At 43.1% G+C, this 24,859-nt stretch overlaps 1 protein-coding gene across 1 annotated transcript in view; it reads right to left on the bottom strand.

The window, feature by feature from the left end:
- Positions 1-22,691, bottom strand: part of CNKSR3 (CNKSR family member 3) — a 59,507-nt gene extending 36,816 nt beyond the window's left edge. Inside the window, exon 1 of the mRNA XM_086625073.1 lies at positions 22,640-22,691. Coding sequence (XP_086481199.1) covers positions 22,640-22,691 — 52 coding nt within the window. The remainder of the gene's footprint in view (positions 1-22,639) is intronic.
- Between the last annotated feature and the right edge of the window lie 2,168 nt (positions 22,692-24,859).

Here is a 24,859-nt window from a genome sequence, read left to right as displayed (position 1 = left end):
ACAATGCAACACTATGATTTGTTTTTCTCTTTCAAGAATCAACTGCATCACTCACTGACCAGCTACACTTGGCAAAAGCAACCTTTCTGTGCTTTAACAGATTTTGTTTGGCAAACTAAATAAATGAGATGGAAGCAGAGCATATCCATATGTTCTCTGCAGATAGACCTGGCACTCTAACTTTCAACAAAACATGCAATGAGAGCCAGCGTTCAGCTAATGCATGCAATATATGTTAAAACAGAGAACACACCTGCCCTGGGCAGACGAGCCCAAATAGCTTCCTAGCCAACACCATGAGATGTCTTCAGGGACACTGCTGACAACATACTCCCCAACTTCACAGTAAGAACAATATCCTACTTGTGGCAAGAGGCAACTCGCATTCATCCCCTAGGTATACTGCAGCATGCGCAAGGCAACAGGAACCAAACAAAACGGCAGTATATTGTAGCTGTAATGAGGCACCTTTATTTAATCAATATTTATTGCTCAAGTAGCACCTAAGAACTACTATAAACTCCAAACTGAAACAAGGAAACATCTCTTTGCCCAATATACTAATATGTACAAAGGTGTGGCTATTTGTCAGTCGATTGCATTTAAAATAGCTGCAATTTAAATGGGTTTAGAATGCCTCTCCACCGACAGAAACACTTCCAGCAAGTATGACCCAGATATTACTATTTTACTTTTCACCCTAATTTTTTATGATTATATCTAGCAATCAACTTATCCCCCACACCTCAAAAACAATTTTAAACCCACAGATCTTGGCACTGCATACTGTAGTAGACTACTGCAATAGCAGGAAAATTCGCTTTAATTGTTAATAAAAAAAGATTGTCCTTGAACTAATTAATTCAAACTCTTTCAACAGCCATCGTGTCCAGTGAACATATTCTAGTGTTCATTACAACCCCTAATAAAACAATTTTGCTGGTGAAGATGTGATTGACAGTGTCAGCAAATACAAAGCTTTTAGCATGGTAAAAGAATAATGACTCAGTGTGACTTTCAAGTCACAAGCATGCATAGGGGAGGCAAGAAAGACAACTAAATGGCTGTGGTGAGAGAGAAATGCAATAGGATTTAAAAGGTCTAAAATCACTGCCAGCTCCTTCCTACGTCCTAGAAAATTCTCTTCTATCTTTTTTTGTTCCTTGCAACTGATGTCCATGACTAATCGAAAGGCATCAACAGAAGTTAGTTACTTACTTCGAGTGGCTTCATTAATTCCACTCAAGCAGTGAGTGTAGAACTGTTCCATGTACATCAGGATACGTGAATGTGTCCTACAGGCTACCAGTGACATAAAGCATGATCCTCACACATTGTGTCAAAACTCTTGACCATGAAACTTTCAGCAAAGTTTAAATGTGGGGACTCTGTTCTACCCTGGGCTTGAAAACCTTACTCTTCTTGGATCCTCAGAATTTGTTTCCCAATGCACATGGGTTCAAAGAACTACTAAGTCTTTCCCCAGCAGGAAACAGAAGCAAGTTGTAAAATCAAAAGAAAGAACTGGAGAAAAACAGACAATTCCAGCATTCCTTTTTCTCACCCCACTACAGACTGTTTCCGGTTTGCTTTTTCTTCATACTAAGTACACTTTAAGACATGCTGGCCAATACGTCTTAAATTACACTCAAACAGAAATTTGCAACTTCTGTAGTCAAGGTAGGTCTGTTTTTCTCTCTCAATGAAAAATTAATTTTCATTCTATTGATGCACACAACAGCTTTGCCTGGGCGCAGCAGGGTTTTGGCAGGAATGAAAGCAGAGTGGTATCCAGTCACTGAAAGCTGCAATTGAGAAGAAGCTACAAACAAGACCTTCATCCCTTCCTGTGTGCAATGCTAGGCTTTATAGGGAATCAATCTACTTCACTACCTGTCCTCTTCTGTACAGGACATGAGATGACTATCTCAGAAGTAAACCACCCGCCATACCACAGCATTTGCCTCTTCCACAGCTAGGTGGCAACAAGAACTGAGGTAGGAGACTAATTGCCATTTCATCTTCAGGCTGGTCCAACACCCTGACTCACTCAGTAAGGAGGCTATACGCAGGAGGACAATGTGACTTCAGAAGATTCACTTCATCAGATCCCAGATGGCACAAAAAGATGTCTAGCTGATTACTGCCAACTCACTTTTAACCAAAACTGAGTTAAAGCTGCCCGGAGATGGATTTGTCCCAGCCACTTAACATCAACATTTCCACAGGAGAAGGCAAGCTGCACGGATGCCTGTGCCTCAGCCACTGCAACACGACCTTTACAAGCTCAACATCAGCAGCAGCTTTAGCTAGTACAACGAGCTGTAAATTGGGAAAAGATGCAGGAGGACACAATCTGGTTTGCCAGCTTTGCTGTGGAATTACTGCGGAGGACAAGGGCAAAAAGTTACAAGGGGAGGGAGGATAAACAGCAGAAAGCAGCACAGCTATGCTCAGCAGAGCTCATCTGCCAGAGACCTGCCTTGATGAGACCCCCCACGCCACTCCGCACTGGACCGGCTGCAGACTCCACTTACAGAGAGGTGCACTTCCTCACACTCACTAACAGCTCCAAAGAAATTGTATTTCTGCTACTAACAGATACAGATGTTTTCACTAAAAATCAATGCAACCACAGAGAAATACATTTCCCAGAATTTTCCAGCTCACATAACCATGCTGAATTTGTTGGGTGGTTTCTTTTTACACCACTATTCTAACATGCATGTTTTAGAGGAGAACTTTTACTCAAAACAAGCCTTTCAAATACTTTACCATTTCGCTTACAGAAGTATAATAGCACTGAACCTAAAATAGTCTCATCGCTAGCTGTGGAGTCATCCACAAGATTACGGGAACCAGTTTGTTTGTTTGTTTTTCAAATGGAAACAATTTAATTTCATTTTATTGTTCTAGCAAAATACATATTGTAGCTTAATCCACAGCAGAAATATAGAATCATTTAGGTCCTCAGAGGCAAAAAAACTCTGGAAGCTGTGGAAATTACGGAACTAGGACACAGTCTGTAAGTCATGTTGTATGGCTGAAGACCACCTCACTAGTCTAATTCTTCCCATCATCCATTCCACTCCTTCCTCCAACATGCCTGATCCCCTTCTTTCTCACCTGCACCACACTCTCACTGCCTTGCCAGAAAACCTTCCATATCCTATCCACAGCAGAAGTGGTGACAGAGGGCCAAACTAGAGGTGAGGAGTGGCCCCATTGAGCACTCTGGCTGTGCCTGAGCATCTTTGGGAAGGCAGGCTGGTGCACCAGAGAAAGACAGAGAACAGCAGGCTGGACAAACTCTGTGTTGTGGACCCACATGCACCATCCCCAAGACACTAGTGCACAGCCTGGTAATGAATGACACCATGCAAGGCACAGGTTTTGGGAAATACACTACACAGGCGCCATATAGGAGGAACCAGAGAGATGTTGCAGAACCGTATTCAGCACCATGGACTTAAGGAATGTAAAAAGCCACTTTAATGACTGACGGCATGTTGGACAAGAGGCAGTGAATGTCACAAAATGCAGGGGACAGTGAGTAGCACAGTGTGGTGTGAGATGGAGGGTTGCACAGCTAGCCTAGCATGTTATTACATGCTCCTACAAGGTACAGAGAGGCAAACAGCATTGTCAGCTAAGTATTTTGATCAAGGGGGAGGAGAAGGAGAAGATAGGATGCAGAGAGGGTCTCTGCACTGTTGATACTTGACAGAACAACAATAAAGTCTCTCCTGCATGACACTTCTCACCATATCCCCAGATACAAAATACTCAAGACACACCAAGAATACTTACTGCCTAAGTGTTCAAAACTAGCTATGCTGTGTCACACCAGTGACCCAGGTTCCTGCTCAGACTGGTCTTCATGGACCCAGATGTTACTGCCATCAGTTATTTTGTATAATATCACTTGAGTGAAGCAACATTTCACGTCTTATCAAGGGGTATGTCCTTCAGCAGGTTTCACCCCATCCTTCAAGATGTGTCCTCGCTCCAGTTTTCCAAGAAGCAGACATATGAAGTTAAACTTACCAAGGGGCAGTTCCCTACCACTGTACTTTTCCAGCTCACCCAATGTCGTTATTACTATACTTAAAAGTAATTCACAAGCAAATTTAAAAACAATTTTCACAACAGCATCAGACATGGGAGCACTCCTGGGCAACTTAATGAGCCATTCCTCTTATAAAGTCTTGTAATTTCAATTTTACTGTGAATGCGTTCACGGTAATATGCAGTTTACATCAGCACCATCACAACACAAAACCTGAAGGTGTCAAAAATTCAAAGCTGTCTGAACAAGGAAATGTTTCTCCTTCACAGAGAGTTAACCTCAGTAAAATACAGCCACCTATATTTCCACCTATATCACCTTTTGCCCACTGACACTTCGAAGTAATGCTTCAGTTCATTATTTTCATGCATTTAACAATTCTCTTTGTCTGCATGGCTTCACTGATTTCTTATGCAGAGTCAATTTTTCCTCATAATGAGTTTTTCCTATGCCATTATCCGCTCTTTTTAAAGAGAGAACAATGTTACTTTCAAAGCTTGTTTTAGCATAATTTTTTTTTTGTATGTTGACTTTTTAAATTAGGGTTGGCTTTCATACAAAACAATCTAATCAATAATGAATAAAAAAAAAAAAATCGCTATTCCTACGCCTGTCTCAGTTAAGTGCAAATCCAACAGCTGAAAGGACAGGAACTGTTAGAGAACAGCAGCCCCTGCAAGAGGCAAAAACAGGCATATCTTGTAAAAGCTGACAAGTCACCCATGCAGAAAATGTCTATTAACCCACCGGCTGATCCACCTTGTAAGGACCATACTTCTCCCTCATCCCAAATACTACTGCTCCCAACTTCAGTTACATCAAGCTTCAGATCATCCACGTCTACAGCTGTACACTAACCAAAGGGGAGGACTCTCTAAATTGGATTTTAAATAAGACTAAATAATTAACATTTGTGAAAGTGATAAACTAACCATTTAACAGCCCTACTTCTAAAAGAGTATCAAGTGGACAATCTCCCCTTAAGGCTTCCAGTTCTGTACTTGCAAAACAGATGCGTGAAGGGATGAAAATCCCCTAAATGGTTTGCATTCTTAATGTTTGACACAATTTAGTCCTTGGGGAGCGCACTACGTGTGTACGTGTGTGTATGTCAGAGATTGCATGCAATCTTTTACAATGAGGCCCTGATCCTGAACCGGTAACGTTACGTTAAGCACCAAAAATAACCTACAATTCTGCTGCTGTTTTAAAAGCAGTGATCAAAATGTCACCTATTAGCCTTCGTACCACTATGACAGGTTTGCATTCCTGCTTCACATCAAATCCAGTTGCTCTTCCTCACTCTTCTTGGTTGCTCTTTTTATAAAATAAATAAATAAGCAAACTCCTCAGATATTTCTTGTACACTTACGTTGATGACTCAGAGGACACCGCAGTTTCCTGAATGTAGACCCTCCTTTAGCTACCCCAAGCACAAAATCACAAGGATATGGCTACTTAATTGGACACTAACGACATAAGAGATGTATTAACAGTAAAACCATACAGACAAAACTCTTCAATATAACGTCCCTAGCCTGGGTCATGAAGACATGCAAGAGAAACTGTAAGAGCAGGGGAGGGAAGACTGCACTTATTCTTAACACAGTAGTTAATCACAAAAAACTAACTCAATCCAGAAGTCTCTGAAACAGGCAGAAAACAGGCTAGAAACAAAAGGATGCAAATACTGTCGTAAAAACAGTGGGTGCAATCATTTTTGCACCTGTTTTTTTAAATTCAATATGCTCTCCTCCTCAATTTCTATTCCTAGTGTCATCTAGACATTCACTTCTCATTTTTCTTCTACTTGCTGCTCTTCTATTTACCTTTCGAGTAGTATTAAGTTGTGTTTTTTTAAAAAAAAAATAATAATGAAGCATCCTGTTGGTGCTCAGAGGTTTTATGCTGTCCACTACCAGCTATTACAAATTTCAGTGTTTTTTGCAAATCAGTACGAGGAGTCAAAATAATGAGAAGCAGTAAATGGAAGGTTTCATGTGAAACTGAGTGCCTTATGTAGCTCCGTGACTAACATACTTGAAGAGAAGAACAGGGTAGAAAGAAGAATCAAGTTATATTTCACAAGCACTGTAAAATTCTCAAAGCCTTGCTGGTCCTTGAAATACAGATTTGGAAGAAACGTAGCCACTTTCTTCTAACAAATACTTACCTTGTCTTCACCATAATTTTCCACAGTAAAACTGAAATATTATATGCTCTTTTCTTCTCCTGATCTTTCGAAAGAGTTAGAATCACCTTGACCACAGAATAGACTTAGAGCTATTAATTCAAAAATATGTAAAAGGTTTCAAAATTCCTTCAAAAATTACAATTTTTTTTCCTCTGCCCCCTCTCCCTTTCCCATCTTTAAAAGTTGCACCATTTTTGTCAAAGTGCCATCTGATAGGTATAGAGACTGTATAAAACTGAAAGGTATGGAAACAGGAGTAGCAGCTTGCCCACTAAGCAAAAGATACTACATTTGATCCAGAAATATCGTTAAGTTTTATTCATATACAGTTATTTGTTTGTTTCGACAACTTGAGAGTTGCCTGAGCAGCCTCTCTCCTGGATGTACATTTTATCTCTAGTATTACAGAGCCTTATTTCCAAACTGAAGAGGTCAAATACCCTCTTCAAGCTAGAGCTTGGACTTCTGCAAGTTCATCTGCTGCACGGTTAGTACTGTGCAGCAATTTCCAGCTAGTGATCAAATTTTCAAACTTTCAAATCATGAGAAACTGCTCACTGTGCCCAAGGAGGTATTTGGAAACGTAAATTCAGAAGTAATACTTCAGCGTTCTACATTATAAGGGGAGAGAGAAAATGCAACCAGTGGATCCTCTTCAACCCCTGAGAATACTCCTATGTGTTAACTGTACAGCGATGGACTTCTAAGGCAGTGATTCATGGAAGTCTGTTTGATCATTCTTCATCTTTGTTCTTCACTTACAGGCACTGTAGTGGCCTTATTTACACCCAAGTTAATCATTAGGTCTTACAGAGGGTGGGGAACAGTGGGGGAAGGTAAGGGGTGGAGAGGGAAAGGAGGGTTTCTTTTCTAAACTAAAGGCATGAGTGATTTTTAAAAGTTATTGAAACAGCAGCAAAAGTGTCTCTCACACAGATATTCCTTCTTTGTGCAGACTTGGCTTCACATTCCCAAACCAAGAATGCTTGCCAAAGCAAGACTGCTACTGAGAGGATGGCACCGTGCCCATGTGCTCTGTACCAAAACTTCCAGCAAACCCACCAACTCCTGCGGTGCTTTCTCCATAGGTAATGGAGATCTGTAAGGGGAAAGCTGTGAAGTACCAACTTATTTTCAAACTATCACCACAGAGGCTACCAGGCACTCCTGTCTTCTACTTACCATCAGCCAGAAAAGAATGTGGGCTCTCCACCCAAGGACTAATGCAATTCATCAAAACATTTTCTGCTCTATGTCACTTCTATAAGCACCTTCTTTACTGGAGAAAAAAGTCCCAAATCCTCTGAAAACTGTTATAAAACAGTCAGAAGACAGTGAGGTTGCTCCTACCCAAGTAACACCAACGTGACAAAATACCACCCAGGAAAGAAGATCAAGTAACAGGAAAATACCAGGGAAACAGCCACAAGAGAAAAGATGAGGAAAAATTACTATTGAAAGATTCCATTTGAGAAATTCACCCAACAGAGGCCATTTAACTGACCTTTCAACAGTCACACTGCTCCAGCTACAATGCACATACAATTTTTTTTACATTATTTTCCTATCTTAGTCTTTATTTCAAATTGACAGAAATAGCAATATCTCAAAAGCAAGCAATCCACGGAAAAGAATTATGAGCATATAAAAAACAGGGTAACATAGAAGTCCCCAAGTTATTCTCTCTAGACATGACATGCCATCCCTCTCACAAGAAAAAAAGACATTTCTTTTAACTCCTACGTTTTTGATTCTAATAGATATAAAACTGTCATCAGCCTCTTGATCTGCAGGCACTATGTTTCAACTACTGTTTCCCCCTCTCACGCACACACACTAATCCTGGTGAAAGATGCTGGAATGAAAGCCATAGAAACCAAAACCATGCATTTACTTGCTGACCAGAGCAGACAGCAACAGCTCACATCCTCTTCCTAGAAGGAGAAGTGGCCAGTCAGGGGAGCTTTGGAACAGAGGGGACAGGCCAGACCCCCCATCCAGCCACACCCTCCCTCTCCATGCTGAAACCTCCAGCAATGGAAGCCTTTAGGGAAAACTACATAGCAAAACTCCCTGGCAAAGTAACAAGCCATCTTAAAAAACAACCAACCCATTCCCCTCGGAGACGAAAATAAAAACTTCAGCCCACTTTAACCAGAGCTGGACTTCCACACACCCATACATCCCATCACCAAGCCTCTGCCCATCTGGTTTACTACTCTAACAATTTCTTCATAACATCATGGATAAACCACCCCCCCCCGAAAGGAATGAAATGGAAATAAGTATGCGAACAGAATTCAATCACACACAGTATTACTAATCACAGTAATTATACACTGACTATAAGTAACACAAAAGCCCTGTCCCCTTTGAAGCATACTTCCTAAGGTGGCTGCCTCCACGGCTTGTCAACTTTAATAGGTTGGGCCCCTTCCACGGGGAAAATAGGTCAACATCTTTGCAGTAAGAGTAACTTTTGCACTCCTTATCGAGTACAAAAAAGGCCTCTGCTGGCCCTAAAAATAAATACTATCCTTCACCAGGTCAAGCCCAAAAGTCTTTTCATTTTCTAAAAGCAGTAACTCTACGTTACGTGTTTGTGTCTCTAGCGCGTGAAGTGCCCGACAGCTTTACGTGGTTCATCGGGCACACAACCCCCCGCCCCAGGGCCTTCATCTCAAACCTGCCATCTAGAGCTTGCCTTTGAGAAGTTGCAAGGGTTTTGTGGTTGAAGGAGTAGTTCATTAGTCACAAGAGCTCCTTTTCTTGAACTCTGGTAATTAACACTCTGATGCCTGTTCCCACAGTGGAAACAAGAGGGAATATTGCAAAACTGACTGCCTCCTGGCTCCCGGGAAGAAATGGGGTGATCCCTTTAATTTGGTTTGGCCACCTTCTCGCACCTCCATGTGGAACTGTTTTGGCTGATTGCAGCAAGGTCCATCACTCACACCTGCCTCTCCTTTCTGTATGCACCCTTCGGAACACTGTGATTACTGTTACACCCATGAGCTAGTCAGGGAGCAGTTTGCTGTAAGGCAACAGCTGATGTGGCTGCCAGGTAGCCAGCCTTTTAGATTACAGCCTCCTACAGTGTTATGAAACATTTATGACTAGCACCTTACAATCTCACGGTCACCAAGGAGGCATAAGCACAGGCACATGAGAATCACCAGCCATCAGCACCTGCTAATCACATTAATATGTCATAGCAAGCTGAATGACATGAACAGAAAAATGCTGATGGTGCACATCTCTTTCCATCACGGACAGATCCCCAGGAGTCACTATTGGATTCTCCTAGGAGACACTGTCATTACTTGGATGTATACATTACTTCATGTTAAAAATCCTCACAACGCTTACTTCAGGAATTCTAGCTTCCTAAAAGTTATCGTTTATATTATTTCATATAGCACACCAGAGTCCCTGCCATGAGCCAGGACACACAAGGAACCTCAAGACGAAAGAACAAAAATCCCAACCAATATCCAAAGGGAGCTTGAAACAGAGAAGCACATAAGACAAGGAATGACACTCCACCTCTCTGGACAGGAGACCACTTCACTGGGCTAGCCATCGCCCTTCACCTGCAAAGGGCTGAGAAGGTTGATGACAGATTTCAGGAGAGCTCTGCAGCAATGCAAAAAGGATCGGAAAAGTAAAGTAGCTGTTGGGATCCCAGCAATGGCTGATGGAAGATGTGCAGAGCAAGGTTAGAAAAAGGCTCAGCCACAAAGATCTGAGAGCAAAGGCAGCCAACATGCATTTGAAGCAATAAAGGCAGCAGCAGAGGGGGGGGGGGGAAGACTGATACGGTTAGCACACCTAGCTAGACAGAAAAAAAAAAAAAAGAAAAAAATCACACACACAAAAGAAAAAAAACCACTTTGCAGCAGCAAAACATGCCTATAACGTTGTCCCAGTGACAGGAGAGACCTGCCTTGAGGCACCCAGTACAATAGGCATTTTAAAGAATATCGCTGAAGCATCTCAGCTTCCTTTGAATAGACTGTGTCAAAAAGCAAGATATATCAATTGAGCAGTCAATCACCAAATCTCTCAGCTTCCCCATATTTTTATAATTGCTTTAAACATCTAAAGCAATTGCTTCAAACAATTAGCTGCCTGACACATTTTTATTACTCCACATCATCTTTCAGCCTTAGTTAGGTGTGCAGTGATGATGCTACTTCCTAAAAGAGCAGAGACCTCACCAGAGTTCAAGTGCAACACCCCAACTGTAAGATGTAACTGTAAGAGAGCCAAAGGCATCTAAGATCAATGGTGGCAGAGCTAATTGAGGGCTCTGTCTGAATCATTCGCAAGTCAAATATACCACTAACTGGACCAGGAGTCCTACCTCCTTCCCCGATGTAAAGTGGAGCGGAGGAGGGCAGGAAAGAGCCCTGCATCTACCTCAGCCACTCCATCTGACATCCTCATACAATATTTTTTGTGATTATGACGAGGCAAGAGCATGAGCAGATATTCCACCCTCTTAGTAAGGTGGTGACAAGGTATTTCTGACCCTCTGCTGAAGCTTCAAACAAGTCTTCCTGATACTTTTAAGGCAGAGTAAAGAATCATGATGGTATTTGTAGAGAAGTCAAATGGCTACTTGCTTCTTTCTCACAGCATTTCATCTAAATTGGGGGTTTTTTGGGGTTGGTATTTTGTGGGGGTTTGGGGTTAGTATTTTGACAGTTTTTTTGGTTGGTGGTTTGTTTTTGTTTTGTTGTTGGTGGGGTTTTTTTGAAAGATCTGTTACAGAATACAACTTTATTGGTGCAGCTTCCAGGGAGTACATGATTCCTAGGTGCCAGAAGCATCTCTAGAGAGGGCCCTCACATTTATGGCTAACAAAGCTGCTAGAGTGATGCTGCAGTTGGAACGGAAAGAGTTTAAATCTTAATAGAAAAACAGTTTTCAAAAGGTAACAGATTTTTGAGAACATCCAATGACAGAGGGGAATATTAAAGAGCAAAATATAACTCTGAAGCCACATGAGATAATTAACTAAGTTTCCAACTATCATTTCAACACAGTCTTAATCCTTGCAAAATTGAGGCTGACACTGGACAATAAGGTCACATGCATTATGCTCAACTATACATAGGTTAGAAACCACAGAGCCCATTCAGTATCCTGCAGCAACCAAGCCACGTTAATTTTGGCCAAAACCTGTAAGTGTGCATACAGGCTGGCAATCTGGGAAATGAGCACTTCTGTGAATGACAGCTCAACAAAAGTCTCCAGGCATGCCTAGCACGGGACTGACTCTACTGGGAGCTGGAACTCCTCTCCAAGTATACTGCCCTGAGGAGCCAGTACTAATCTTACTACACTAAAAGCTGGCATACAGTGTTGCTAGTGGTACTATGGCCACATCCCAGTGTCCAATTGTCAAGTGCCTTGTTTCAAGAGACAATTTTATACACCAAAGATGCTCAATAGCTTGGAATCTAGGCACTATGATGTGGTCTAAAAAGATAAAATATTAAACAGCTCCCCAACCAAAATATTTAAGACTAGCTACTTCACCAAAGGCTTACTTCCAGTAACATCAATGGAAAACATCATTTTCCAACTGGTTTCCCATCATGGCTAGCACCATAAGATAGGAGGTTTTTGCTGTAAATAGAATCCAAAAGTACCAGAAGGCTGCTCTCAAGTGTTTCTAATTATACCACAAAGATCTAAAAAGTATCAGCTACCTCAATTCAATTACAATTGTTAGATGCTGCCTTTTCATGCAATAACTTGTGGCACTGCTCACCGTTCTACGTAGCTTTACAAGGTAGGTCATCGATTAAAGATACTGCACTGGAGCTAGACAAAGTAGGAAGGACAGAAGAGGTCAGTTATGATCAACTTGGATCAGTTATTACTCTCACATGCAACATTTTAAGAACTCTGTGTTCAAATATTTCATCAGATGCTGAACAGCACAAGGTATAATTACAGCTCTCCCATATAGAGATCACACTGATTACATTCAACAACTCTTTTGTACGTCAGATGCCTCCTCACTAAGTAGTACTCCCACAACCCTAAGTGCAGCCGTGCTCTATTTTCTTCAGCAAGTGGACATATAATTTTCAAATGAGCATGCTTCCTCATTTGTAGTTGTGACTTCCTGCACCCTGGCAGTTCTCAGGTGATCAATGGAGAATGAAGGAGGATTCAGTATCTACGGTGTTCAACCAAGGCCTGCAAGTTTCCTTCCTCTGCTGCAGACATCATGGGATGAAGCCAGTTGGAGATCGACATGCTTAAACTCCCAGGATACTCAACGGAAACCTACTCCGTACTTGATCGAGCCCAGAGCATGATTCAGCTCACCCTGAAACAGACACAGAGCACAAGATCTGCTGAGCCACTCTCTAGGCTCCAGTGACTGTAACAGGAGTATAGACATCTAAATTAATCATGTCTTAATCCTGATTTGAATGCCACCCACTGCATGACCAGAGGCAAATCACTTTCTTTCGCCATATGTTCCACAACGCAGAGCCATAAACGGACACCTGAAGTAGCCCAAACAAACGTTTCAGGATTTTATAGGCAATGCAACAGCATTAGGAGATGAAAACAGCCAAGACAATCATGCTAATGATGTTTCTACTACATAGATAACCCACTTCAGGTTAGTTGGACCTGCAAGGTGTAAGGTAGGCACACCCCGAATTGTTCACTCCCTACCTTTAAAATGAAAATAACAGCAAATTCCTACTGAGAGGGTGCTGAAAGAATAAAATAAAGACTGCAAAGTACCAGGGACACCATGATAATGATGCGTTAAGGTTAGATCAAGATAAGAATTGCACAAGGCACAAGCGAACACTTCATTAGCCCCCAGAGACTTTATTTCTCAAGACTCTACTCCAGTCATCTTCTCTCGATAATTTTAAAATCTGAATAAAAGTACCACAACTAGTCAGAATCCTTCCAGCCAGCATCAGTCTGGTCCACATACTCTAATACAGTAGTAAGCAGCAAAACATTTAAAAAGCATGAAACTATCATAAGAGCAATCATAAAAATAGAAATAGCATGAAGTATGTATAGTTAGATAAAAGATTAAGGACTGTTGTTAAATACAAGGAAATAACTACGATGCTTTTATGTTTACACAGGGATTATATTTCACAAGAGGTGTAATATTACACTGTCTGGTGACTACAGTCTAAGACCAAATACTACATGGAATGCTATAAATTTTGAAGAAAAAAAAAAATACAAGCACACAGAGTTTATAGCATATTTATCTTCTGTCTCCACTTTCTTCTACAGTTTCCATTACAGCTTGTGTTAGGAATGCCAACAATTAAGAAGTTTTTCATTTTGCCATAATCCTTTTAAAATTCTGTTCGGTGAAGCTAACAAAACAAACAGCAAGAACTCTGCACCTCGCAAAGGATGGGCGAGTGAAGCAGTGAATACGCATTACCATTAGAACTATTGGAGGAGAAAAACAAAAGAAAAAAAAAAAAAGAATCACTCATGTCAGAGTAGGTATCTGCATGTCACCAGATTCCCATCTTTGTTCTATGAGGCTCTCTGGGCACAGCTCCATCCCCTGGTCCATGCACATGTTTTTCAGTCCACATTCTTCAGGCATGTCTGAACTTGTTCTCATAGCCCTCCTTCCTCAGGGGAAGTCTTACATGGGGGGTGGGGGGGGAATAATAACTTCATCCATTATTGTTCCCTTCTCCCTCCCCACTCCCACAGCCAAGCATACTTCTTCTCAGCAGCGCAGCGCTAAAGTACCTGCACAGGTACAGCATTCTGCCTCCTGCAGTAGTGGGACAGCAGCCAACTCAAAATTAAATTTTCAAGGCACTGAAGTTCTGATACTGCTGTCCCAATGACTGGGAGATTTTTATAATTCTATTCACATGTCCACCTGTCACCAAAGGGTTGCCTTTTGGCCAGCACAGCAAGGACACAGCTCTTTCACAATGCTAGTTCAGCGGGAGGGAAAAAGTCCTGCCAAGACCTGCAGCTCAGAAGCATCTTTGGAACTGGCAGTAGCAGTAATATCACAACAGAAGGCAGAAGTCCTCTCTTATTAGATAAGGGTCTTTTAGAAGCTACAACAGCTAGAAAGCCCAACAGAAGCCCTTTACCAGTCTGCCTCACTGGCCCACTAGACTCATACTATATCTAAAGGAGCTTGAGCCCTTCCCTTCTGTTCTGGTGAGGAAAGCATCTGTATCAGACAAGATATCTTATTCAATGACAAAACGGGCACATGAAAGAGCTCTTCATAAAGCATTCACCCAGCAAACTTCATTCCAGCAACGCAAGTCTCTCAGATAAGGAACAATATTAATGATAAAAGGATGGCAACCTAAGCAACATTCATTTCCTACACGCAAGAGACATCAGGATCACTAAGCTAGAAGTGTGTACCAACACTTGCTTTAGCAGAAGCCTTAGCCCTTGATGAGCACCAATTAAGTTTTAAATGGAGTTCTTTCCTTTGATCAAGGAGCAAGATAAGATCACACTTATGCCACAGAACTTTGATTGCAACAGCACACCAGACGTGCTGCTTACCTACACCTACCTACTAGTATAAGAAACAGTTCAAAAAACTAAAGAGATTTTGTCACTACAGTAACAAAGAACTGTCTTCATGTAACAGAGTATCAGAGAAGCACATACGAGAAACTGCATGAACTCAGCACTGATGCAATATTATAACATAATTCAGCCAGATACTGAACACGCGTCTGTAGGCCAAAGTTACAGAGGTCAGTGATTTGATCCCACCAAATCAAACACAGATGGCTTGGTTCTGTCCAGCACGTGTGACGTTTGATGAAAATTAGCTACATTTCATAATATCCTAAATATCTATTTCAGTAGGTAATGAATGTTTAAAGCCAGCGAAACAGATCAGGCTGATTCAGGGTACCTCCCGCAGATCCTCCAAGCTGTGAAATGTTATTGCTTGTACTCTGAAAAGATGGGGGCAGGCATATGGCAACCTGCAGGCAATCTCCTCATGCAAAGGAAGCGTGGCCCAGGGATGCGAGAAAGAGCCTCAGACTCCAAAGTCACCTCACTCTGGTAATGAGAGTCCAATGAAAAAAAGACTGTATACCCTGCCTAACATCAGATGGAGATGCACAGTCAAACAGCATTTTTACTTGAATTTCCTATCTCTTACTGCAGCCCTGTGGACAAACACACTAAAATCTGTGAGTAATCCCACAACCACAAGAAGCTGGGTCCTGAAGAACTACCATGAATACGTGAGAGATTGCTATAGAAGCCCCAGCTTCATTAACTCCTGTTCACCCTTCCTTTCCTCTCTCTAAGTTGGCCTTGAAAATATCAGTACCTCATTACCTCCTCCTTTTCACATGACTTATTTATCAGTGGTATGTGGAAGATGGAGCAAGGAGACACCGTGGTAACACCATTCCTCTAGGGAGGTGGGACCTGACTGTGTGACATTGTTAGGAAAATGCACGGCACAAATTAGAATTGGATAATAGTTTGGGTTGGGAGGGACCTTAAAGATCATCCAGTTCCAATCCCCCTGCCATGGGCAGAGACACCCTCTACCAGATCAGGTTGCTCAAAGCCTCATCCAACCTGGCCTTGAAGACCTCCAGGGATGGGGCATCCACAGCTTCTCTGGGCAACCGGTTCCAGTGCCTCACCACCCTCACAGTGAAGAATTTCTTCCTTATCTCTAATCAAAATCTACCCTCTTTCAGTTTGAAGCTGTTACCCCCTTGTCCTATCACTACACACCCTTGTCCAAAGCCCCTCTCCAGCTTTCTTGCAGGCCCTCTTTAGGTACTGGAATGATGCTAGAAAGTCTCCCCAGAGTCTCCACTCTCCAGGCTGAAAAACCCCAACTCTCTCAGCCTGTCTTCACAGACCAACATCATCAGTTTTATGGAAAAAAACGCAATGGTAATCAACTTTTTCCACTTAATTCACAGAGGCACTGTTTGGACTTATTCATTAAAATACTTTCTGTGTGAAGCTTCTCTGTAAGTGAAAATCTTGTTCCGAAACGATGCAGCAAACTGAAAACTGAGCAGTCTCGACACCTCTTCTGCAGTCCCTGTCACTAGTTGCCCATTTGACATGCCTGGAAGGAGCTCAGCTGTTAAACCATGACTTAAACCAGGCAATCCAGAAGTTTAGATTTAAGAAATCAAAAGCAAAGAACAAACACCACCCAAAAAAAAACCCCACATACTTTTGAATACTTGCTGACAGGCTGTATGCATACATCACTCAAAACTGCAATTCATTTAGTAGCATGTGTTGGATAACAGCCTTTTGTCAGGGTCTTTTACTTAAGACAATAAAATGAATGTTGAAATTTGTCATAATGTTTTATCCAGTGCCCTGTACTTTGTCTTCCCTTAGCTCTTGCAGTGCGCTAGACAGCGTACAGATAGAGGGAGGCGTGGATCCTCAGCCAAGAGGGTTTACATGCTGAAAACATGGGCTCCCAGGCAGAAGTGCAAGGAATGAACAAATAACAACAACAACAAAAAAGAAAACCTGACATACACACACATCACATTTCATCAAAAATAAGGCTTTTCCTACAGAAGTCTCCAACAACAGATACAAATGACTTCCTGTCACTCAAAGAAAAAAGCAACCAAGCCACTGGTCAATCTCTACGCATTCTACTGAGCAGTTAGAAGAAATTTCTCTGAATAGGTATTTCACTTTACATCTCTAATTGGTTAATACTGAGTAAGCATCTTCACTCTTGACACTACTACCTATGTTCAGGTACTACCTAAATATATCTTGCATGCCTAAAATTGTCAGTTTCATCACATTCCTCTACAAATGTTACAATCAACTTTTCACTAATGCCCCTTGTGATTTTAGCATTTAAAATGTTGCTTTTCCAAATATTATAATGACAGTATTCAACTTTTAGACTTTCTGATGTCTGGTTAAAATAGTTTGAACAGCAACTTAATGGCAAATAAACAGAGCTGACTGTGAACACGAAAAGATCAGGGGAGAAAAAATGTTCTAAAAATCACAGAATGCACAAGCAGCTCAAGAAAGTGCAACACAGCAAAACCCATGAAAACACGATGTAAATACATGAACACAGAGGCCAACTTTGTTTTTTTTTTTTCATGTACATTCACTGATCTTAGCAACAACGAATGAATAATTTTAAGACTGCAGAAGCACGAACTCATTATCCAACTGTTTACTTTGTTTCAACCCACGAATAAATATAAACAAATATATTTAGCGTATTCACCTTTTGCTAGTAAAACAGTATGGGTCAGCTATATTCAGAATTTCAGCTGAGATCTGCAAAGAGTAGTTATTCGATGTCATTTTCTGATCTATTTAACAAATACTCTATATAAATGTTTTTATGTAACCAAGTAAACAGAGGAAAGATATTCCGCAGCCCCAGTTGCAGGCAGCTCTCTATTCTTCTTCACTGAAGGCAAAAATACTCCGTCTTCAAAAATAACCAGGGGTTCCTTAGTGTTAGATTTTCCCAAATAATTGAACACAACAGCTTTCACTTAAGAGTGCCTAAAAAGAAAAAAGGAAGGCTAAAAAATAACTCCAGTGCTATGCATTACCCATAATTGTTCCTAAAATCCAGCTACGGTTGGCAGCTCCCAGCACACAGTTAACATGACTGACCTTGTTGAAATCTCCCTGGGTAAGTAAGATAGCTCTAAAAAAGGAACACCAGACCCTCACGACTAATTGCTAACTATTAATAAATAAGCGTATTTCTCCTCCTCTCCCAGGCATACCTATAAATAAATATAGTTGCCCGAAAGCTTTACCAGGAATGGAAATCAGAGTATTTCATGATATAACAGGGGCAGGAATAAGTGACAGCCACAAACTACTGAGGAAGGGAATAACCAAACCTGGAATGCAACACAGACCAAAGCAGACGCAATCCCCAGTCCGCTGAGTCTACGGCTACAGCAACAAAGGCCTGATTGTAACGGAGCCTCACAACAACGGAGCCATCTAACCACAAGCGCGTCAAACTGTCTTTACCGTGTAAAATTTGGCTTGAAGTCACAACTCACATAAGTATGTGAGGCCTGGGGGCAGGGGGAAGAGACAGATCAGGCTACAGCAAACAAAGAGCAGGAGGCATCTCGATGTTCACTAAGATGAGGTGACGTTTCTCACACAGGAGGCTCTATCACACACGCAACTTTCCTTCCTCTCTCATCTTTTGAGGAATGACTTTAGCTGTGGGGTTTTCAGTAGCCAGGGGCTTCTGGGACCAGAGAAAGCTTCCCCACATGGTTAGATCACTGTTTCCTTCAAACTGTTGCTATGCCAGTAAAATTAAGTTCCTTTTGTGCTGGAGATTTCTCCATGTGCATAGCCCTATGGAACTAAACAGGTTCTTTCAGGTTTCCACACCCAGGATACCCCAGAAAACTACAAGCCTGCAGTCAAACACCAGCAGTTAGCACTGCAGATGTGCTCCAATTTCCATGGCCATACACTTGTCCCATAATAACCTGAATAACTCCAGGAATCCCTGGCAAGGAGCTCTAGGGGAATTCAGTCTCACAGGCACAAAAAGGAGTGCTGTGAGATCCAGGTGAGGACTTTGAGCCCATAAGCATCTTAGCCTGCACAGAAGCAAGACCACAGGTCAATCGCAACACCTTCTAGATGTTTATACCCCAACAAGGATCAACCAAAAAAAAAACCCAAAACAAAGAAAAAAGAAAAAACACCACACATCATCTCAATATAGTCAGCAAAACATTGCAAGCTGTATCAAAGACCGTAAACTCCATGTCAACCCAGCCACAAGTCAAATCAACACAGCATCTTACCCAAAGAAATACCTCTCCATTGCTGAATATGGCCCCCAAATACTATCTGAATTTGTGTCACACTAACAGAAACCTGTAACTACACCATCACTTCTTCCAGACAGAAATTCAGGAGGTGCTTATAAAAATATCAGATAGTTTTGAAACACTGATGCTGTAGCTAAAAAGTTATCGTATCCTTGGTCAAAGCTTGAGAAATGCTTTCAACTACGCAGAAAATCGCTAGTGAGTAAAAGTGCAACACTTCCTCAGCAGCTCCAGTTTAACTAGACCCACTCTTATTAGCTACGTAGCCCACTACTGTCAGTACAGCACACTCTGCCAGAAAAAAACACCCTTGTTCACAAAAAATAGCATCATTCTAGTCTGAATTAGCAAGAGAAGACAAGCAACTGCATTTTGCATTAGCCATTGTTGGTAACAATGAACAGGGCACTTTTTATTTAAGACCTGACTACAAAAAAAATAAAAATATTAATGTTTGGCTTACTAATTCTTCATATGTTCCATTTTAAATTCTAGATAAATGCTATTTACAGTATTTACCTAGGAGTGAACAGCTCAAAAATCATCACAGAACAGAACTCTTGAAGACAAGAATTACCTTGCTAAAAAAAGTCAGTTCAAAAGCCGCTTTAAAAAAAAAAAAAGGCAAGTTCACCAAAAGCAAATAAGCTAACTGTCTGGCAGTGGTCAAACAGCTAACTTCTGGACTTTGTTTTTTGGGGTTTGTTTCATCGAACGGAGGTAAGTTTCCGTACTTCTTTTGATTTGAAAAAGTTATTTCTAAAAAAAAACAAAACAAAAAAATTTTTAGGTGTTTGATTGAAAGAAAAAAAAAAAAGGTTCCTGAAGAAAAAGTCTCGGTTTTACATTGAACATTAAAATGGACTAATTCAGACCACTTATTTCTGCCATACTCTACATTTTTCGAAGATGTTTTTATTGTTGTACAACAGGCATGCATCATTATCTGAAAAACCAATCTGCCCACCGAGAGCTGGCATCTCCCACCAGTTATTTACGTCATTCTTCTCGAATACATCTCCAAGGCATCAGAGTACTAACTACAGGCAGCAGATATCACCAGCCAAATACTTTATCCCAGAGCTTGACCAGTTCAGAGATGATCATGGCACATGTAGGAAAACAAATGGCATAAGCTCCCCTCCAATCACTTGTTTTATAAAAGTAACATTGAGAATTAAATATAATATTCATAATGTAAAACACAGAATATTGGTCTTCGGTCAAACATAAAATCTGGTGGTTGTGAACTACACAGTAAATAACCATTTCAGGTTAAAAATAAACTATGAAACATTGTGCTAATAAAGCTGTTAGCCGGCTATTAAAGTCTCAATGTTAATGTCCAGAGATGAAAGCGTAACCATAAAGAAAAATTTTCCACATCTCGTTTCTTTATTACAGTCTTGTCATGCAGGCAGTGACATAAGATGACGCTGTGCACCAAAGAGGTTGAAAGCTCACCTAGAAACTGAAAAACAACAGCAGAAACAAAAGTACCAGCAGTCTTTAATTTATTCCTTCACATTTCAAAGGACACGTGTATGCATTAGTCAGAAGATCCACCTCCCAAGTACAGCCAGCCCTCAAATTATTCTGCATAACACTAATTGAGGGTCCAGCTAAAGAGTTACCTGCTCAAGGAACCTGCGAGTAAAATAAATTATGCAAGAAAGCAAGCCAAGCATGCTTAAGTATAATAAAGCCTTTTTAAATGATTAGCAGGTTTACTCTTTAATCTGGCAAGGTAACAAACTTTCAGCACCCAAGAGAAAAAACACAATGAAGGAAAAGCATTATACAAATATTCCACATGCCAAAGCAAAAGGCTTATTTCATTGGAACAATGCACTCCTGTTTAAACCAATACCAATGAGAGGGGGGGGAAAAAAAAAAAAAGATCTTTCTGTGGAAGTTATTTATATGTTAACGCATAACTTCACAGCACGTTTGTATGGAATCCTCCTCTCACAAAGGCTGCTTGGACGGTCCCTCACTGGCACCGGCCCCTTGATGCACACGTTCATGCTCAGGAGGGCTGGCTGGGAGCATCCATCTGGCCCTACAGGAAAACATAAGCCTGCTTTCCAAATCTGCCTCAGTCCTGACCCAGCTACTGCCAAGTGCTGACCACAGACACGCAGCCTCATCAGCACCACGGTGCTGAGACGGAGGAGTGAGGGCTGCTCTAAGTGCGTGCCGCTTCTAATCCAGGGACGCTTTCACCTCTGAAAGCATTCCTAACTTCACGCCAACTCCAACAAAGCCTGTGAAAACACTTTATGTAACAAAAGATGATCACGCTGAAACGTAGTCCTACAAGAAAACAGAAGTACGTTGCCTAAATCTTAAATCCCTCGTCTAATTCATAGCTATTTCCCCTTTGATTGATTCCCTGTGGAGCGGGATCTGCGACAGCCATATACGATGGGTATTAAGAAAGCGCTCGCAGGGTCCAAACCGATTTGACAAAACCGAGGTTCCACCTGCCTTCGAAGAAAAGCCCGAAGACACCCAGCACCGCAGATTCCAGGGGGCAGGAACGGGGCACCCCGCGGGCGCAGCCCACGACCCAGCGCCCGCTTCGTCCCCACCTTCCCTCTCCCACCAAAGAGCTGGACGCAGGGGCTGGCTTCCCAAAAGCCTCCTTCACACATGGCCGAGGCTTTCCGCAGCTCTGTCAACATCGTAACCAAACCTCGCAGCGGAGCAGGAAGCTTCCACAGGCGGGGGAGGGCGAGGAACAAACGCACGCACCAGGGATGAGGGGTGGGAGGAAGGGATGGACGGACGGATGGAGGGGCCGCTATTCGACTCTCCGAGCGGGAGCCCAGCGTTTTAATCCCATCGCCGTTAAGCAGGATTAAGAGTTCTTGCTTACTTGAGCCAGTTTATAAAGTTTTTGCTTAACTCACAAAACTGAAGTTTTTTTCGGCCAGAGAGCGACTTGTGCTTGAAAAGCTGGAAGTTAACTTATTGTATCTGCCTGAGGGAGAACACTCACTGTCTCTGTGCAAGCAGACTGGCCAGCACGACCACAGAAGAAGGGGATCGAGCCCTGGGGAGACCCCACTGCAAACACCGGCTCCCCGAGCCAGCTGCTCTCACACAGCCCAGTGCAAAGCTCACCTCACCCCCATCCTCGAGCCCAAAATAAAACCCCCTAAAACGCACAACGCGAAGCACGCACAAGTGCACTAACGGGCAAGGAGACAAGTCAGGAGGGAGCGGCAAACCGCCCACTGCCGGGCACCGCGTCCCGGCAGTCCCGGGGCCGAGCCGGCGGGGCGGCCGCGGAGCCAGGACTCGGAGCTGGGGCTGGCACCGTCGCGCCGCGGCGCTGACAGAGGCGCCCGGCGCCGGCCCCGCTCGCCATGCGGCCGCCCGGCCGGGGAGCCCGGCTCCGGGGGGAGAAGCCGCGGCGGGTCCCCCCCAAGCCCGACACCGGAAGGTTCGCGCGGCGCAAAACCGGCCGGGCCGGCACCCTCTCACCCTTAGTCCAGTCCACCACTTGCTTCGGGCTCCACTTGGTCACCGGCTCCATGGCGGGCTCGACCCCGCCAGCACCAGCCCCCTCAGGAGACCGCAGCCCCGCTCCTCCGGACGCGGACTCGTCCCCTCTCAAGCGCCCATCCCGGCAGCACCGCTCCGGGCCGCCCCCAACTCCGCGAGGCTCCTCCCACCGGGCCCCGCCCCCGCTGAGGCTCCGCCCCCGCTGAGGCGCTGAGCCGAGACTTCCTGGAGTTTCTGCGGCCTCTCCCGGGAAGGGAAGAGGAAGGCGTTAGGGGATCATGTTTTTAAACTCATTACCTTTCAGGCTCTGCCCCGCCCCCCCCCGCGCCCCAGCTGATAGCCCATAAAGTAAGAAAGTCGAAAAACCGTGAAATAACCTGACACTTCGCCTGAATTTCATTACCGTCTATAAGCCACGTCTGGCTTTGACTTCATCGGGTGTAAATCTGCACAGAAAGGACACTCTGAAGCGGTGTGGTAGCTGAGACCAGACCCCTCAAATGTGTCATGTCTGAAAACCACCACTCTTGGGAGTGTGCGATGACACAAATCCCACTTTTCTTTAAAGCAAGGTGCTGCTTTAGCTCTCCTACATGTGAAGACCAGCCTGGAAAATTTAAAGAATCCAGGCAGCAGGTGAACAGAGACAGTAATCGTTACCAGAAACAGGAATTGCCACTAGTCATATCATCCCTACTGTCAATATTAACATTGCCTAATTTGTACTCAGTGATTAGTGCAATTTTTTTTTTAAACAAACATATTTTGGAGGCTCAGGATTCCCATGTACACAAGGCAGGGATGGCCACTGCCGAGGGGCTGTGTCTGGTGATGCTGCGGTGGGGAAAGTGAAAAAGCATCGGATGTATGGGACATTTGCCCTCAATGCAGTTCGGACAGAGGTGGCCTGGCAGGCAGAGAGGTGGCGATTCGGGAGTTACCCGGCATCTTGCTGCAGGAGTGGTGACCTGCCCACAGGGTGGAACGGCGGCCGGGCTCTTCGTCCAGCTTCAGCAGTGGCTCTGCGTGAGTCATGGCCTGGATGGCAATTTCAGCAGCAACTGCAGACTGCCTTCAACCAACAGTGCTTTTCCCAATATTGGCATTTGAGGTTTTTATTTCTGAATCCTGCACTTAAAAGAGTCCATGGGTGTGGAGGCTGTTTCACCATAATGGATTACTTCTGTTTTCCTGCTCTCAACTGGGACCTTCGTTAAGCCATCCAGTGTGCCTCAGGCTGGCTTTCCTTGGAGAAAATGTGTCGCTGTGTCCTGGCCACCTCCTGATGCCCATGTAAGCCCCTAATGAGTCTCAGCCTCTACTCAGAGATTTAAGCACTGACCTCCAAAACTGTGTGCCCAGCATACTGAACTCCACCATTCCTTGCTACCGAACACATAACTCAGGTTACAACCACTTTTCCATTGGCAAAGCAGCAAGGAGATGTGGAGAAACTGTCTATTTTTATTGCACATGTCACTTAGGGGATCTGGCTCAGCAACAAATTGCAGCGCAACGCCCTTTTTTAACATGCATGAAAGTCTCACTGCTCCTCTTCCTCATTGAGGAAGAGCAGAGTGAACTCTGCTGTGACAATCAGACTGTGAAATTTTAACTTGGCAACATTAGAAAGCGGGTAAGCAGCTGGGATTTCAGACTGTTTGATACCCCACTGTTTCCACCAGCTCCCATCTCCAGCCATCTGTTATCCCTAGTCCTGTACTAGAAATGTAGATTCCCTGGGACAGGGGCTGCCAGCTCTGTGTGTGCCTGTGCTGTGTCCAGCTGTGCAGCGCCCAGATGTGCAGTGCCCAGCTCTCCCACCGCAGCACAAACAGCTGCCTGCCTGCAGGCAGGCAAGAGCAGGCCCTGCTGCATACCCCTGCCACCGGGTCAAGAAGCGACACTTCACAAGTTCTAGTTTTGGGAAGCAGTAGTGAAAAAAAGGTCTCTTTGCATGTGTACCTAAAAACTAGTAATTTGCTCATTCTTTTTGTTATATAGTGGTTGAAGGTGTATTTCTAGTTCTTGATTATAAGATCAATTCATTATAGCTAATTTATTTATTTGCTTTTTAGAGGTGAAATATTAAGCCTGACAGTTAACCTCTCTGCCTGTTTGAAAAATTAAAATGCAGTTCACCGCAGCTTTAATATTGGTGCAACAACCAAGAGTTTCTTGATTCCCCATTAAATCGTG

This window comes from Tauraco erythrolophus, chromosome 2, assembly GCF_009769465.1.
Source record: "Tauraco erythrolophus isolate bTauEry1 chromosome 2, bTauEry1.pri, whole genome shotgun sequence".
NCBI classification, from domain to species: Eukaryota; Metazoa; Chordata; class Aves; order Musophagiformes; family Musophagidae; genus Tauraco; species Tauraco erythrolophus.
Note: the sequence above shows the minus strand (reverse complement) of the source record. Positions and strands in the feature narration are given on the sequence as shown.